The sequence below is a fragment of the Onychomys torridus genome, chromosome 15 (genome assembly GCF_903995425.1).
Source record: "Onychomys torridus chromosome 15, mOncTor1.1, whole genome shotgun sequence".
Taxonomy (NCBI): domain Eukaryota; kingdom Metazoa; phylum Chordata; class Mammalia; order Rodentia; family Cricetidae; genus Onychomys; species Onychomys torridus.
In genome coordinates, this window is record NC_050457.1 from 23,847,804 (window position 1) to 23,865,761 (window position 17,958).

Sequence of the window (17,958 nt, forward strand, 5' to 3'; positions counted from 1 at the left end):
CAATCCCAATACTTGCTAATAGGTAGGCTGACAGGCCCACCAGCATTTCCTTTCTATAATGAAACAGAAAATAAAAAATCCCAAGAGAAAAACACAGAAAGTGAAATTATTTGATGGTATGTTATTAGAGACCACAGTAAAATTACCTATTAAGTGACCTACACATTAAGAGTCTCTTCTACTCCCTAAGGATTATTTAAGAACTGTATAAAGGGGATGGAGAAATGCATCAGCAGTTAAGAGCTCCTGGACTTGGTTCCCAGCACCACATAGGGTGGCTCACAACTGCCTCTACAGCTCCAGGAGGAACGAACACACACACACACACACACACACACACACACACACACACACCCCTAATTTAAAATAATAAATATCTACCTTTAAAAATGAAGTTTATCAAAGGCTGGAGCTAGCTCAGCCTTCCAGTCTTAGACATGTCCAATATGTGTGATGTCCTGGGTTTAATCCCAAACTCAGAGAAGAAAATGTTTAATAATTTTATAAAATGTTTAAAAAGAAATCCTACTGCATCAAATACTTACGGTGGTTTATTCTCTAGGTCAACATTTCTTTCTTCTGTACAAGTACTTCCAACATTATTTACTTCACAAGAGGCAACACTCCCAACTTCTGACACAGGCAAATCTGCAACACTTGACTCTGGCATGATGTCTTGTTGATTACTAAGGAAGGGAAAATGTATCAGGAGAAAACGAATACCCAGAAATATATTTTCATACGACTAAAAGGTGTGTGTGTGTGTGTGTGTGTGTGTGTGTGTGAGTGAGTGTGTGTACATACTGGTACGGTGTGAAACCTCTTGTCATTGCTCAAGAACTGTCCACCTTGTGTTTTTGAACCAGGGCTTTTCATGGACCTGAGGCTCACCAATTAGCCTAGGAAGGATGGTAAGCAAGCCTCCTCCAACACTGGGATTATCAGTGGGCAACACTGACCTTGCTTTTTATATGGGTGCTCGGAATTAAACTTGAACATCATGGCGGTCCATCCCTGTAATCCCAGTGTCTGGAAGGCTATGACAGGAGGATTTGTTTGTGTGTGTGCTTATTTGTTTGAGGGCAGGAACTACTAGTAAAACCTGATAGGTTGCCCAAGCTAACCTCGGACTTATAATCTTCCTGCCTCAGCCTCCTCAGTGCTGGGATTTTAGGTATGCATTAGCACAACAAGCTTGAAAATAATACACAATAATTTTTTTAAAAAAATTAACTAAGAGGCTGGAGAAACAGTTCAGCAGTTAACAGTACACACTGCTCCTTGAAAGGACTCATATTCAGTTCTTAGCACCTATACCAAGCAGTTGCAATCACCTATAATTCCAGTTCCAGGGGAATTCAATGCCTGTGTGGGCACCTGCACTCATGTGCGCACGCGCGCGCGCACACACACACACACACACACACACACACACACACATAATTAATAAAAATAAATGGTTTTTAAAAGTTAATAAAGGTACAAAAAATCCTAGCTATGTACGAGCCTAACGAAAAGGTTTGAAAATAAATAAATGAAGCAAACAGAAAAAGAAGTGCAGTCCACAATGACAGCCAGAGACTTCAATCTTCCCTCAGGAATCAAGAGAAGACGCAGATAAAGCCAGTAAAGAGGCAGGAAATACCGTGTGGAAGGGATGGAGTCAGCACTCATCTCCACCTTCTCACTGGATGCTAACCCTGCAATGTCGTCTATGATCCCTGGGAAGGAAGGTATTTGTTCCTTATTGCATTCACCTTCATTTTCCTCAGGGCATGTATCTAGGAATATAAAACACATATTATTTAAAAAAATAGCAAAGATATCAATATTTTAAAGCATAAGGAATTTATATGTAACTTTTTCTTCTTACAAAATATTAATCCACTTAGCATTTAAGATTTAGGTTTTTTTCTTGGAAATTTTGTTTTGTTGTTTAAGCCTTAGCCTTTAATAGCTGAGCCATCTCTCCAGCCCTTTTACTTTTAAAATTCTTTTGCATTTATTATTATCATCTCTGTGCATGTGTTCATGGGCATGCATGAGTGTCCACATGTTCCATCACATACATACAAACAGAGTTCAGAAGACAACTCTGGAGCCAGGGCTCACTTTTTACCTTTGACGGTTTGGGGATTGAACCCAAGTTGTCAGGACTACATGGCAAGTGTCTTTTCCCTGCTGAGCCATCTCAGGCACACAGACACAAAATAAATACGTGTAATAAAAGGCACTAATATTAACCCTATGATAAAGAAGAACCACTCGAGTTCCAACATCTCAAATGACTCACCAATTATCTTAGATAGTAAAAGAGCTAGAATTGATAATTTATTCTGCTTAAATGTAAAATCTCTCTTATTGTTTTGGTTGAGACAGGCTAATGTAATAGGCTGGTCTCAAACTCACTGGATAGCTAAGGATAACCCTGAACTTCTGAACCTAGCTATTTACCTACCTCTAACACCTAAGTGGTGGGATTACAGATACTAGCCACTTTACCCAGGTTTCTTTTAATATATAATCTCTTTTTAAAAAACTACTTTTCATTTATTTATTCATTTACTGTGTGTGTGTGTGTGTGTGTGTGTGAGAGAGAGAGAGAGAGAGAGAGAGAGAGAGAGAGAGTGTATTTTACCACAATGCCCATGTGGAATTCAGAAAGCAACAGGAGTTTTCTCCTTTGGGGATCCCTGGGATCAAACTTAAGCATCTTTACCCACTGAGCTATCTCATAGGCCTCTACATGTAGTATTTCTTGTAATAGTAAACAACAGTAGAGTATAATATTCTAATGCTTATAAATCACACAACCATGGACCAGGTATGGTGATACACACCTTTAATCCCAGCACTCGGGAGGCAGAGACAGATGGCTTTCTGAGTTAGAGCCAGCCTGGTCTACAGAGTGAGATCCAGGACAACCAGGGCTACACAGAGAAACCTTGTCTCAAACAAAAAAAACAGACAACCATAAGCAGGATATATGAGTAAACGCACATAATCTCAGCTCTGAGACTGCAAACATGAGAAGCAGGAGTTCAAGATCATCCTTGGCTACACAGCAAGTTCTAGGCCAGGCTGGGCTACATCAGACCATATCTCAAAAGAAAAAAAAGTCCTATTGCTTCAACTACCGGAACTGATCATTGAACTCTCCCTGACTTCCCTCTCTTCCGGCTAGCTCTCACAGTGCTGGGAGATGCTCTACAGGCTACCGAGGGAGACACCCGCAAGCAACACCAACTGAACCGACAAGACGCGTCCACTGGTGGGACCGCGGCACAAATGCTACAGAGAGAACAAGTGCTTCTTGGATAGTCTGATAGTCAGATCCACCACACAGGAGGACCTCATGCTTGGGCAGAAGAACCCTGGCCAGAAACCATGGCTAGTGTCAACCTAAGCCACAGGAGATAACTTACTGCTCTGCCAAATGGACACAGTGTCAACTGCCTTCTAAACACTGGTCTTCACAGCTGAAGACCAGTGCCGCTCTCAGTCCTCACGAGAGCAGCTTCTTTTTGTAGTTAACCCAGTCAATACAAAACTCAGAAACGGTCAAAATGCAGAAAGTGAAGTGCCTGTTGAGTGTTCAGTCTTAAATGAACAACTAAATCACCCAGCCACCCCCACCCCTGAACTTGGGGAACATCACAGAGGAGGTCACAGAAAGTTTGTAAGAACCAGAGGTTGAGGAAGACTGCTGAAAATCAGTCTTCTGGACATGGCGGGAACATTTCACTTATGAACTCACAACAACTATGTTTACAAGCACAAGATCAAGCCAGTCACCAGTCCAGCATGGGTGGTGGAGGGACACAAGAGATTGTAGCTGAGGAGCTGCTGGCCGGGGATGGCTACCGGGGAGGGGAGAGTCAGTTTCCTTTCCTTTTCCTTTTTTTTTTTTGTAGACCAGGCGGGCCTCAAACTCACAGCCATCTGCCTGCCTCTGCCTCCCGAGTGCTGGTATTAAAGGCATGTGCCACCACCGCCACCACCACCTCACGGCCCAAGAGTCAGTTTTCTATTCTAAAGGGTATGGCCTCTGGTTAGGCTGCCTATGCTGCAATGACCCACACCCATGCACAGATGAGCAACACTGACTGGACTCATTGGGGAGGGTCGGGAAGGGGGTTGAGGGGGCAGGCAGAGGGGGTTCCTAAGGAGTAAAGCCAGGAATTTGCACATGCTAAGCACATGCTCTACTACCTCCAACCTTATTACTGCTATAATCATTCTCAAAGCATACTCTTAAGAAGAACCCAAGTCTCCTCTACAGTTTTGGTCTTCATCTCCTAGCAACACTTACATCTCAGTACGCTTACGTTCTAAGACAACAAGAAGAAAAAAGAAGTGCAAATCCTACTAGCTCTTTCCAAAATTAAACAACCTATTACAGGCTCACAGATGTATCTCATAAAGGCAGACAATACAAACCTGAGACTCATTAACAAATATGTGATTGCCAATGACTGTTAATGGGAATACAAGAGAAATGCATCTTTGGACAATCTGGAGAAAATTCTCCTGATTCACTCTTTTTGCTTTCGACAGTTATGTTTTTTCTCTTCAACTAAAGCTACAATGGCAAGAAGTAACACAGTACTGAGTACACAACCACTTACCAAGCATTAGTAATTGCTATTGTTCACCACAGCATCTGCCATACACATTACCGTCCATGTCTTTTCTAGTGAAACAGAGGTTCCTAGGATGTGTTTAAGACTTACTCTTGGGGACTGGAGAGATGGCTCAGAGGTTAAGAGCACCGACTGCTCTTCCAGAGGTCCTGAGTTCAATTCCCAGCACCCACATGGTGACTCACAACCATCTGTAATGAGATCTGGCGCCCTCTTCTGTGTACATAATAAATAAATTAATTAAAAAAAAATACTTACTCTTATGTATTTCTGCTTCAGGAGGGCTCGACTGAACAAGGACATTTCCTGCAAGATTTGTTGCTTCCTGTTTATCAGCTTCAACTTGGTTCTTCCTCCTCTTTTTCTCTTGATTTTTGTCTTGCTCTAACATAGCTTGTTCTAAATCCGGTCCTGACGGAGTTGGTGATTCCTCTCCAGCAACTGTCTGAGCATCCTTTTGAGATCTTTCTGGGTCTGAAATGTTACTATTTACAGACTCATCTGGATCATCATTCACTTCTTCATTGGTTACTTTTTTTGCTTAAAAACAAGAGAAATTGTTATAAATACATGAACTACTTACAGAAAACTTATTAAAAGGGAAGATGATAAATACTCTAAAGTATATTCTGTTGCGTTACTTTTGTGCAAAAACTGAAGACAGACTAAAGGAGGGAAAGAAGAAATCAGTTATAATATTTACAATATAAAAATCCATGCAGGTCCAGGCTCAGTGGTAAAGCACATCCTTCTTAGCATACTCGGCCATGGGTTCAACTCCCAGTACTGTCTCCCCCAAACAAAAAGGATACACACGTGGCAATTAATAATAATAAAGTAAGTTTATATGTAGTAATGTGATGGAATTCAAAGCATATTGTTATATAAAAACTTCAAGTGGCAGAAATATTTGCATATTTATGAGCTTACATTTTCATTAAAAAAAATTATATGCACACCAGTATGTGCACAGTATGTGGTTGGTGACAGTTATTCCTAGGAATTCTGAAGAATTTGCTTTGAACGTCAGGTAGGACAAAGAGTTCTAGAACTGTACCTTTTATATCAATTTAGGTTATTTGGTTGACTTTCTGAGACAAGGTCTGATGCATCCCAGGTTGCTTCAAACCATATAACTGAAATCAGGCATGAATTTCTGATCCTCCTGTCTGAACTATGCATCTTTTTTATCATTTTGTGGTGCTGGGGATCAAATCCAGGCAGTCTTCTGCATTCCTGGCAAGTACTAAACTACATCCTCAGACTGAAACACTGTTTTTTTTTTCCTTTGAAATACATGTGTGTGTGTGTGCGCGTGCACAGTGGGTATCGATATCTAGAGAGGCTAGAAGGTGGCATCAAATACCAGAGTTGCAGTCATAGGCAATTGTAAGCCACACCAACACAGGTGCTGGAAACCAAAGGCCAGTCCCATTTAAGAGCAACAAAGTATTCTTAACATCTGAGCCATCCCTCCAGCCTGTGTCAGGCCTCTCCCACAAACACACACACAAACCCCGGGACATGTAAGCATTAATAACAATAATAATAATTCCCTCCAACTGCACACTCTGATGACGTCAACTACCTGAATAACATGTGAACTCTCAATTCCTAAGAGGCAATACCGTCAACTCACCACTACATGAAATTGAACAATCAATACCTTTTACATTTTTCCGTGGCTTGGAGGCCTTTTCTTTTAAATTCTGACATTTAGAAGATTTTTGTTTCCTTTTTTCTTCCTCAGCAAGAACTTTCTGAAGCAAATGAGCAAAAAAATCGAAGTCAAAAGGGCGTTTTTCCTCTGTTTAAAGAAAAGGGAAAAAAATTTAGGTTTTTTGTTTTGTTTTGTTTTGTTTTTAAAGAAGAGCTCTCTAGTTTTCAAAGTAGTATAACATCCAAAGCAAATGGACTTATTTATTAGACAGAGCGTGAATAAGTAAGCATATAGCACCTTCCAGTAACAGAACAAAAAGGTAATTTAACAAGTAAGGGCTAAATGTGTCCAGCAATTATAGCATACACCAGACCCTGGGTTAAAGCCCCAGCATCAAAAAATAAATTAAATTAAAATATTAGGTTGTTACAAAATGAACTGGTGTTTTAGATCATGAGTTTTATGTCATTATAAATAGGTTTAAATAGGTTCAAATACATCTTTCTTAATCAAAATAGAAACCATTCCAATCAACACATTTTTGCCAATTGAAAGTAAGGTACTTTGCTTTATTTTAGTCCCTGCAGTGTGAAATCCATGCTTGAGATTCAATGAACTCTTAGAAAACACTTTCTGCTTCTTTCTGGTATAAGTAAAAAACTATTGAGATGCTTGGAGAAGTGATAGTCAACTGGCAAGGGGTCAGATGAACACACCAGATGAAGCAAAACTTGGTGGCCTAAGCCAGGTGTGGTAGCACACACCTTTGATTCCAAGGCAGGCATATCTGTGAGTTCAAGGCCAGCCTGGTCTACATAGTAAGCTCCAGATCAGCCAGGGTTTAAAGTGAGACCCTAACTCAAAGCAACAACTGTGGAGCCTAACTTGTTCAGTTTCAACTTCTGCAGTACTGGTCGTATGCTAGGTTGGGCATTGTGGAGAACCAGGCCCTGTCTGTTGACCAATGCCAGCTGCACAGTGCATGGACTTGATGGACCTATTTCTCAGCTATAATAAAACGCTTTGAGAAGTGCTTGGAAGCCTCTTCTCGGTCCAGCCACTGTTAGGCATTGCTTTACTATACATCACAACGCAATCCACTTGTCACTCTGCATATCACAACCCAATAAAGAAATGGTACAACGTTGTGTGTGAAATCAGGACGACAGTTCAAAATGATGACTTTTTAATTGAGCTTTTTCAGGTTTCCAATATGCTTCAAATGCAAAATAACCACTGAATGGTCCACACTGAGTTCTACAACATCTGAGTTGTAGAAAGGGCAGATTCACCAATTGTTCAGCTTGCTATATTCCTCACCTTCAAGGTTCTCCTCTTCTTTGCAAACCTAACTGAACCATTATTGTAACAGTATATTTCTTAACAGTCCCTGGACCAAATGCATTGTTATGTTGCAAATTTTCTTCTTATACATGACTCAATTTGAAGTCAAGTAAGAAAACACTTGAGAGGCAAGAGAGCTGGCTCAGCAGTTAAGAGCACTGGCTGCTTGTGCAGGCTAGTTTTACATCAACTTGACACAAGGTAAAGTCATCCAGAAGGAGCAAGACTCAAACTAAGAAAATGCCTCTGTAAGACCAGGCTGTAGGTAGTCTATGTTCTTAATTAGTGACTGATGTGGGAGGACCCAGGCATGGTGGTCCTGGGTTCTGTAAGAAAGCAGGTTGAGCAAGCCATGAAGAGCAAGCCAATAAGCAGCATCCTTCCATGCCCTCTGCATCAGCTCCTGCCTCTAGATTGCTGTCGTTTGAATTCCTGTTCTGACTTCCTTCAATGATGAACAGTGATTTGGAGGCATAAGCCAAATAAATCCTTTCCTCCCCAAAATAACTTGGTCATGGTATTTCATCACAGCAATAGCAACCCTAACTAAGACACTGCTCTTCCAGGGTTCAGTTCCCAGCACCCACAGGGTAGTTCACAACCATGTGTAACTCCAGTTCCAGGGAATTCAACACTCACTTCCGTCCTCTGTAGGCAACGTACCCATGGGCTGCAGACATGTACTCAGGCATACAAAAATAAAATGTTTAAAAAAAATTTAGAAGACTATCTTGATTTTGCTCTTTGTCTAATGTGATTTCATAGTAAATATGTAATATAAATATAACTAGGTAATAAGTCAGTAGTACAAGGTCATAAGGTGAGAAATGTGCATTAATATGATGAATAACCATATTTAAGAATGTAATCAATATAAAATGGTAATTTCAACAATGTAAAAACCAAAATTACTTTTGCACCAACCTATTAAAAGGATAAAATATTTATACAAGCAATAAAATGGGTGAATCTCAAAAATAAATCAGACACCAAGCATCACATATTGTATGATTCAATTAGACGATTAAAACATGCTACGCTAGTCTATGGTAACTCAAATGGAAACAGCAGTGCCCTTGAACTATCAAAGCATGGCTTGATTGGAAGGCAAACAAAGGGTCTTCTGAGTTGATTGAAAACAGTCCATGCATAACTTAGGATGCTGGTTATTAGGATGTATTCTTTATTAAATTCAAATTATATTTTGAACTATTGTATCAATTATTTTAGGTAGCAAAGCCAGAGCCCAGGAGGTAATTCAGTGGTAAAGCACATGCATTAGCTGGCATAAGAACCTGGGGTCAATTTTCAGCCCCCAAACACAAATGGAAATAACTAAGACCTCCTCCAAATGCCTATGATTACAACATGCCCTCTTTTCATTATGTCCACTTCAATGTATTCTTCTTAGCATTGGTAAAATGGGAAGTAAATATAAAACAGTCTAATGAAATCAAAAATACTGCCACTGTCAACTGTATAATAGAGCAAGAGAGCAGTCAGGGAAAAAAACAAAAACAAGGAATAAATCTACAAAAGAATGCTTCCTTAAACTTTACATCTAAACTCTGGTGAATGTACAGAAAGATCACAAAAATGCCTCAGAAAAGGAGATACATATTAAAATACTAATCTGTTCTGGTTCTCCACAACAATTAACTAGCATCTAAGGAATCCAGAACAAATCTTTAGGTGGTTCTAGAGGACTTACAATATAAGATCCTTTCCGATCCTTTCCAGACAAAAACAAAAAACAATTCTATAAAGGGAGCTGGAGAGATGCTCAGGGGTTTAGGGCCCTTATTGATCTTGCAGAGGATGCAGGTTGTTCAGTTCTCAGCACAGCACCCACATGGTGAACCACAACAATTCATAACTCCAGTTCCAAATGATAGAATGCTCTCTTCTGACACCATACACACATGAGTTGAACATACATGAATGCATACATTCATACACATAAAATAAAACTTTAAAAAGCCCACAGAAGTCTTTCTTTAATTCTTTAATTTCCTATTACAAAGAATCAAAAGAAAAAAGAAAAACAAAACTATGAAATCTATAAATTATTTTCTGATAATCTATTAAGCCCAGTGGAAAGTTTCTCCATTTTTTAAATGGAGAAGTTCCTCTATTCACAATACTCCAGATCTGTCAGGAGCCACTCCTGGAAATATTTTCAACTAAAGACAGAACACTGCACATCAGACCCACTCATCTACCATGGTGTCTACTCATAAATTAAATTCACACGCTACACAGTGGATATCCTATATCACACATGAGTCATTTCCCCTACAACCAGCCCTATGGCTAACTTTCATTAAGAAATTTTATTTTGAGATGGATATGGTGGTGCACACCTTTGATCTCAGAATTCAGGAGGCAGAGGCAGATGACTCTCTGTTAACAGTCAGTCAGCCTAGCCTACATACTGAGTTCCAGGCAATCAGAGCTTCAGCTTTGGAGCTGAAGTAATAGTACTTGCTGCCCTTGGAGAGGGATGAGTTGAGTTCCCCAAAACCACATGGTAGCTCATAACCACCTGCTAACTTCAGTTCCAAGGGATCCAATACCCTCTTCTGTCCTCTGTGGACACCAGGCACACACATGGTACATAGATGCAGGCACTCAACATACACACACACACACACACACACACACACACACACACACACACACACAAATTTTAGACAGGCAAGATGGTGTACATATTTAATTCCAGCACTTGAGGGACAGAAGCAGGTAGATCTCTCTGGGTTTGAGTCTAGCCTGGTCTATGTAGAGTTTTCAGAACAGCCAGGACTAAACAGTGGGGCCTTGTCTCAAAAAGAATTTTTTTTTATTTTACTTGTAAGTAATTAAATTTAGCACTACAGCTAATTTCATGGCTAAATGAACATTGACATTAATTATGAAATGCTGATAATTATTTCTTCATAAAAAGTATGTATCTTCCAAAACATTTAAGAAAAACTATTCTAAACATAAATTTGATTTTATTTATAGATATCTTGTAGTCTTTCTGTAGACTTAATAAAGGAAAAAATAATAATTTTAATGAAAGTATCAGAAGCTAGATGTTTCCTACTGCTCTTTTAAATCAGATCTGAATTTAAATGTTACCCATACATAAAGAGCTTCACTAAGGATCAATGAGCATTAGGACTCAATTCCTTTTTCTTCCTTTGAAGAACTCAGTCCCTACCTGGAATCTGCTTAACAATATCCCCCACCATTTAAACTCAGGACTCTCCAAGCAGATTCTCCCCTGCCTTGTTTGCCTACACATCTTGGAGAGCACCCAGAACACAGCAGGTAATCAGTGCTGTTGACTCAATGGCTGGCTGACGACAAATGAACCAGCTGTCACAATCTACTTCCATGAACTAACTCCTAAAAACAGCTCCTTTCCAATTACAAAGCACTCAGGAACAGTGAGATGGCACAGTTACTACCAAGCACTGACTACCAAGCCCGACACCCTCAATTTAGCACAGAACCACATGATGGAAGGAGAAGACAAACTTTTGTAAGTTATGCTGTGATACACATGCTGGTGCACATCCATACATGCATTGATACAAAATAAAACACTGAAAAAGCCACTTTTCATTATCAGTTACTATATACATTCACAGACTTAAAACTCTGCTTACCACCAGGCAGTGGTGGCACACATCTTTAATTTCAGTACTTGAGAGGCAAAGGCAGAAAAAAAATCTCTGCAAGTTCAAAGCCAGCCTGGTCTACAAAGCTGAGTTCCAGGACAGCCAGAGCTACACAGAGAAACCGTCTTGGAAAACAAAACAAAACAAAACTCTGCTTACCTGCTTCTGGATATTTTGTCTAATTCTTTGCTTACACATCTGTACCAATTACCAAACTCACACTGTTAAATAAAAACACTCAGACACACACCAGAAGGATGATGCATGCCTTTAACCCCAGCACTTGGAAGGCAGATGGATCTCCGTGAGTTCAAGCCCAGCATGGCCTACATAGCAAGTTCCAGGACAGCCAGAACTATACAGAGAAACCCTGTCTCAAAAAAAAAAAAAAAAAAAAAAAAAAGGAAAAGAAAAAAACCAAACAAAAAAACAACAACTCAGGCACAGTGGTTTATACCTGTAACCCCAGCACTTGGAAGCTGAGGCAAAGATCGAAAGTTCCAGACTAGCCTGGAATATATAGCAAGGCCTTAATCTTAAAAAACCAAAAGGAAAACTTGCATTCTTTTTCTTATGCCAATCTAAGGACAAATGTAAAACACCAGAGCCAAAGACAAAGGGCTGGTCACTTTTCAACCTCTACAAACAATACTTTGTGAAGAAAGACTTTAGTACTTACGGAATGCTTTGTCTATTCTCCATCCATTTGTTTTTTCTTCACGTTTAAATTTATTCTGTTAACAACAAAAAGATCTATAGTAATGTTCTGCCATTCAACAAAGATTATTTCTATCAGAGAGCATTAATATGCAATTCTATAGAGCATACCATTCCGTACTAAATGGTATGTCTCTGCCAATAGGCTAAGTTACTTAAAGCTTTAGTCTCTTAAACTGATTGCGGGCAGAAGGACGCCTCAATGGGTGAGAGCACCTGCTGCTCTGCCGAAGACTTGGGTTCATTATCTAGTAGTCATATGGAGGCTCTGACTCCAATTCAAACAATTAATGCCCTCTTCTCGCCTCCCTGGGTATTGTACACGTGATGCACATGCACGTACAAGTACACACACACACACACACACACACACACACACACACACACACAGATACACATGCGATAAATAGATTAATTAAAAAAAAAAAAAAAGCTGACTAAGCCAGGCAATGGTCATGCATGACTTTATTCCCAACACTCAGGAAGCAGAGGCAGGCAAATCTCTAAGTTACAGGCCAGCCTGGACTACAGAGTTCGTTCCAGGATAGCCAGGGCTACACAGAGAAACCCTGTCTTGAAAGTCAGAAAAAAACAAAAACAAACAAACAAAAAATTTTGACTATCACACTAAACAGTTAAATATATCGTCAATTAAGCTAACACTATTTTATCCAACCCAAAATATTCCTAAGGTTAAACCTCTTGCATTATTATTATTCCAAAGTGTTTTTAAGTGTAATAGAAGGGAGTCTATACAGAAATAACTAAGCAAAAATTTAAACCCAAGTTTATCTCATTTATAGATGGTTCCTGATATATCTATACATAGTGTATACTATATAAGATATATATATATTTTTAAGACAAGAACCAATGTACACCATTGTGACATCATGCTCACTATTCAAAGATAACCTTGAATTCTTAATCTTCCTGTCTACCTCTTGAGTTTTGGGGTTACAGACATGCACTGCCATGTATTTTACATGTTACATGGGTGCTCAGAAATCAAACTCAGGCCTTCAACTCACAAGGCAAGGGCTTTCCCATCTAAGACACTGCCCCAGACCTGTTCAGTGAGTTCTGTTTGTTTACTTGTGGTCGTTTAAGGCAGCATCTCATGAACTCAAGGCTGGTCTTAAACTCCTGATTCTCTTATCACCTCTTGAGTGCTAGAATTATAGGCACACACCAACACATCTGGCTCATTACAAAGATTTTTTTTAAAGTTAATAAGCCCTTAGAGAAAGATGAATCAGGAGGTTAAGCAAGGAGGATCACAAATTGGAAATCAGCATGGGTCACAAAATGAAAGCCTGTCTCAAAATAATATAAACCAAAACAAATTTACAGAAGATAGATGAGTAACAGGAGGAAAAAGTAAACAAATCAGAGGGTTATCACTACAGAACCTATGAAAGTTAAAATGGAAATAGAAAAGTAAGAAAATTTTGTAGATATGAACTCCACAGCTTAGCATCAAAACTGACACAAAAAATTTTCAGTTATATTTATTTATTAATCTAATTATTTATGGTTTTTCAAGACAGGGTTTCTCTGTGCATTCCTGGATGTCCTAGAACTCACTCTGTAGACCAGGCTAGCCCCAAACTCATAGAGATCCACCTGCCTCTGCCTCCCAAGTGCTGGGATTAATATGAATGCCACTACCACCCAGCAAAAATATTTTAACTTATGATCTAAACAGTTTCTTACATACACACAAAAGGAAGGGAGGGAGGGAGGGAGGGAGGGAAGGGAGAGACGGAGGGAGGGAGGGAGGAAAATGCAAGCCAATATCTCCCATGAATGAAGTTCTACAAATTCCTAAAAAAAAATGTAATAAGGAGACTGGAGCGACGGCTCAGGGGTCAAGAACACTGGCTGCTCTCCCAGAGGACCTGGGTTCATTTTCCACCACCCACACAGTAGCTCATAACTGTCTACAAGTCCAGTCCTAAGTGATTCGATGCCCTCTTCTGGTTTCCATGGGCACCAGACACACATGTGGTTCACAGATGTACATGCAGGCAAAATACCCATACATATAAAATAAAATAAAAGTAATTTTATAAATTAAAAAAAGAAGACAATGTAGCACACTTCTGCAATACATTAATGGAATATAGTAAAACCACATGGAATTGACCCATGAATTACAAGGTTAGTTCAGCATCCAGAAATCAACAGGATGTACTTCACTAGTCTTAGAAGTGTGCATTTTCACTCTTCACACTACTCAAAGACCCACTGGAACTACACTAACCTTTAAAGGAAAGAACCTAAATGTTTTCCAAAAGAAATAATTCAATGACAAACATTATTAATTAATCACATTATCAGAAAATTCTACCTCTAATCAAAGTTTAGCCTTCACAGAACTTTAATGTTGTTCTCTTTCTAACCAACATCAACACTAGAACATAAAGAATATATAAGCAGGAGCTAGGCCTGGTGGGGCACGCCTTTAATCCCAGCACTCGAGAGGCAGGTGAATCTCTGAGTTTGAAGATAGCCTGGTCTACAGAGTAGGTTCAAAGACAGTCAAAGCTACAGAGAAACTGTCTCAAACAAACAAACAAACAAACAAACAAACAAAAAATGCATACATACACACAAGCAGGAGCCTCACCTCTTGAAGAAATGCATGAGGCTATGGCATTATATTACAAGATGCCCATTACATAATGCTCCCAGGCAATCAAATCTAGTCTACTTTAAGAAGACACAAATTTTTATCTTTCTAATCGGTTATTTTCACAATGTAGCAAACATAAGAAGATGGGGAATTAAAAGAAAGAGACATGGTTGGGCAAATGTCTCATTATTAACTGGGAATGCACTTTGACAACATAGTATGGTGGAACCTAAATACATTCCAACCCGGAAACCTACAGACAATTTCTCAGCAAAACCACAAAGCTTACTTACCCTCTCCGGGTCAATACACCTCTACCTGACAGCACTTCTGTTGCTTACAATGCTAGTAGTCACTCAAAGTGCAGGGAAGTAAGACAGCAATAGACAGTTCAGTTATATACAGCACTTTTTTCTTTAATGCTGGTTTTTCGAGATAGGGTTTCCCTGTGTGTAGCCCTGGCTGTTCTAGAACTCAATTTGTAGACCAGGATGGCCTCAGACTCTAAGAGATCACCTACCTCTTCCTCCCAAGCACTTTTCATATCATTCTAATCTAAAAGGTACTTTATAATCATAAAGCTACATTTACTCTAAGAATTCAAGTACATCTACTTTCTCTTTTCATTCTGTGTAGCCCTGGCTGTCCTGGAACTTGCTCTGTAGACCAGGCTGACCTCAAACTCACAGAGATAGATCCGCCTGCCTCTGCCTCCTGAGTGCTGGGATTAAAGGTGTGTGCCATCACCACCTGGCCTCATTAACTAATTCTTAATTTCAGTATCTTTATCAGTAGTCTTCAAATATATTTTAAAAGTCATGTAAAAGTTCAGAAGATATAACTATACTAAAATTGAGAAATCTTACAAGAATCAGTGTTTTACACACACACACACACACACACACACACACACACAAAATAGAGAACAAATGACTATAAATTAAGTTAAAAGAAAAAAGCCTTAGTAATTTTTTGGCATTATCTAAGCAATGTTATAGGTATACTTTACCTTAATTTCTATCCTTGCTCTGTGAGGAAAAAGTTGTCCAATCATAGAAAAGTCAGTTCCTACCATGCTGATGGCTAAAAAAAACATATCTGTTTCTGTAAAAATAAAAGATTAACTGAAAATTAATTCTCTGATCAGACAAAATAACCTAAGTTTATTAGTTAAAAATAAGTTATACAATATTTAATTTTATTGAAAAGAAATTCAAAGAATTCTAAACACCCTAATACATTTAAAGAAAAAAAAATCTCCATAGGTAAGTGTGGTGATACATTCCATAATCCCAGAACTCAGGAGGCTATGGGAACAAGGACTGCTGAGTTCCAGAACTCCTGATGTGTGTGGTGCAAGATTCTAGGCCTGGACTCTACCTCAAGCCTGGTGGGATATAAGCCACAGTTTGTGAAACCCATCTGACAGGACCAGATTTCCTGGTCGTGCCCTGCCCCATGTAATACTTCTAACTTGGTCTGTAACTTACCAGTCAGGATTCTTGCTCTGTACCCAACAGGGACCGCTATGAAAGTGAAGTGGGTGGCCCAGCAGACAACTAAATGTTCACACCCCCACTACAAAGCGTCCCTAAAACTTGGTCATCACATGTTCCTGTTGGGACAAAGAGAGGGCCACCCAACCAGGTAATAAAACAAACTTGAGATAAAGGGGTCTCTGAAAATAGAGTTTACTGAACCATGTAGTTGCTAGACAGAAATGAAGGACCAGCCCTGGGACAATTCCCACAGCCTCCAGCAAGCAGCACACTGAGAAGCATTTGAAGGGATCTGACTTAAGTCCCACTCCATGAGATGGAATCCATACCCAGCACTGCTTGAGTGACCAAGAACCTGAGACTAGATAGCCCATTGACCCAGGGCAAAATCAAGTAATTCTGGTCTAAAAGAAAAAAAAAATGTAGTGATAAAATTACTCCTAATGATATTATGCTATACTCATAAATCATTTCTTTGCTCAGCCATCATCAGAGAAGCTTCCTCTTGCAACAGATGAGAACAAATACAGAGACCCACAGCCAGACATTACTCAGTGAGAGACCTTGGAACACTCAGTCCTAAACAGGATGTCTCCACCAAAGCCCTGCCTCAGAGCTCAAGAGAACCCCTGGAAGAGGAGACAGACAGAAACAGGGTAAGAAGAGACAAAGGGGATGGAGGACACCAAGAAAACAAGGCCTCTAAATCAACAGGAGCAAAGCACACACACTTTTATTGGTTACCGTCTGGCTGGGTTTTTTTTCTTTCCGTTTTGGGTGATACTCTATTTTGCTTTCTAAGCTTTGGCTGTTTTGCTGTTGTACTGGATTTTTCATTTATTTTTTAAGAAAGATCTTGAAAGTTGGGTGGATAGGGAGGAGGAGAAGATCTAGATGAACTTTGGGGAAAGAAAGAATATGATCAAAATATATTTAAATTTAAAAATTGTTTTAAGTTAAAAAAATTTTTAAAAAACTGCACATAGTAGATGCTGAACCTTATTACTATCAAGCAAATGTATATTAAGATAAAGAAGTAATTTGGAATATTATATTTCCAAAAGCTAATAAAACTTACAAAATTATTATTGGCAAAACTGGGAAAATAATACTTTTTATAAGCAATTGGTAAAAATATAAATTGATGGGGCTTTTGTGTTTGGCCACCTAGAGGAAATAAAATACCCGGTGACTGGCAAAAAGATGAAAAGAAAAAACAGAAAAGCACTTAGAGAAATGTTCACTGGACCTGAGGGTTGTGGTGGTTTCTAATGTGCTGAGGGAAGTGAGGGGATATGACAGGCCTGACAGAACTGACCTCAGAAGAAACAGAAATGGTAATAGTCAGAGAAGAACAGCACACAGTATTTCTTTTGCCCTATATCCTGCCATGCTTAAAAAGGTTTTCACAAACTCTATTTTATACTAAAAAGCAGTTAAGTACCACCATGATATATGTACTATGTACATTTTGTTCTGTTGTCTGTTTTTGTCTATTTTAGGTAAGATCCTTTTTTATTAAGATTCTATTTATTAGGGTGGGGGAGGAATGGAGACAGTTTCTCTGTGTAGCTCAGGCTGGCCTCAAACTCTGAGATCCACCTGCCTCTGCCTCCCAAGTACTGGGGTTAAAGGTGGGAGCCACCACCACCTAGAGAGGTAAGGTTCTTTATGTAGGCCAGACAGGCCTCAGACTCCCAATCCCCCTGCCTGAGTCTCCTCAACGCTTGCCTTCTAGGATACACCTTCATTTCTGGGGAAATGCCTACAGAGACATTATCATTCG

The 17,958-nt window shown here is 39.4% G+C and overlaps 1 protein-coding gene across 2 annotated transcripts in view; it reads right to left on the bottom strand.

Moving 5' to 3' along the window:
- Positions 1 to 17,958, bottom strand: part of Bdp1 (B double prime 1, subunit of RNA polymerase III transcription initiation factor IIIB) — a 92,149-nt gene that overhangs the window by 60,139 nt on the left and 14,052 nt on the right. For both annotated transcript variants that reach the window (XM_036206778.1, XM_036206777.1), the window contains exons 7-12: positions 15,683 to 15,777; positions 11,998 to 12,052; positions 6,310 to 6,450; positions 4,902 to 5,183; positions 1,646 to 1,781; positions 546 to 686 (exon numbers count right to left, since the gene is read on the bottom strand). In XM_036206778.1, coding sequence (XP_036062671.1) covers positions 546 to 686; positions 1,646 to 1,781; positions 4,902 to 5,183; positions 6,310 to 6,450; positions 11,998 to 12,052; positions 15,683 to 15,777 — 850 coding nt within the window. The remainder of the gene's footprint in view (positions 1 to 545; positions 687 to 1,645; positions 1,782 to 4,901; positions 5,184 to 6,309; positions 6,451 to 11,997; positions 12,053 to 15,682; positions 15,778 to 17,958) is intronic.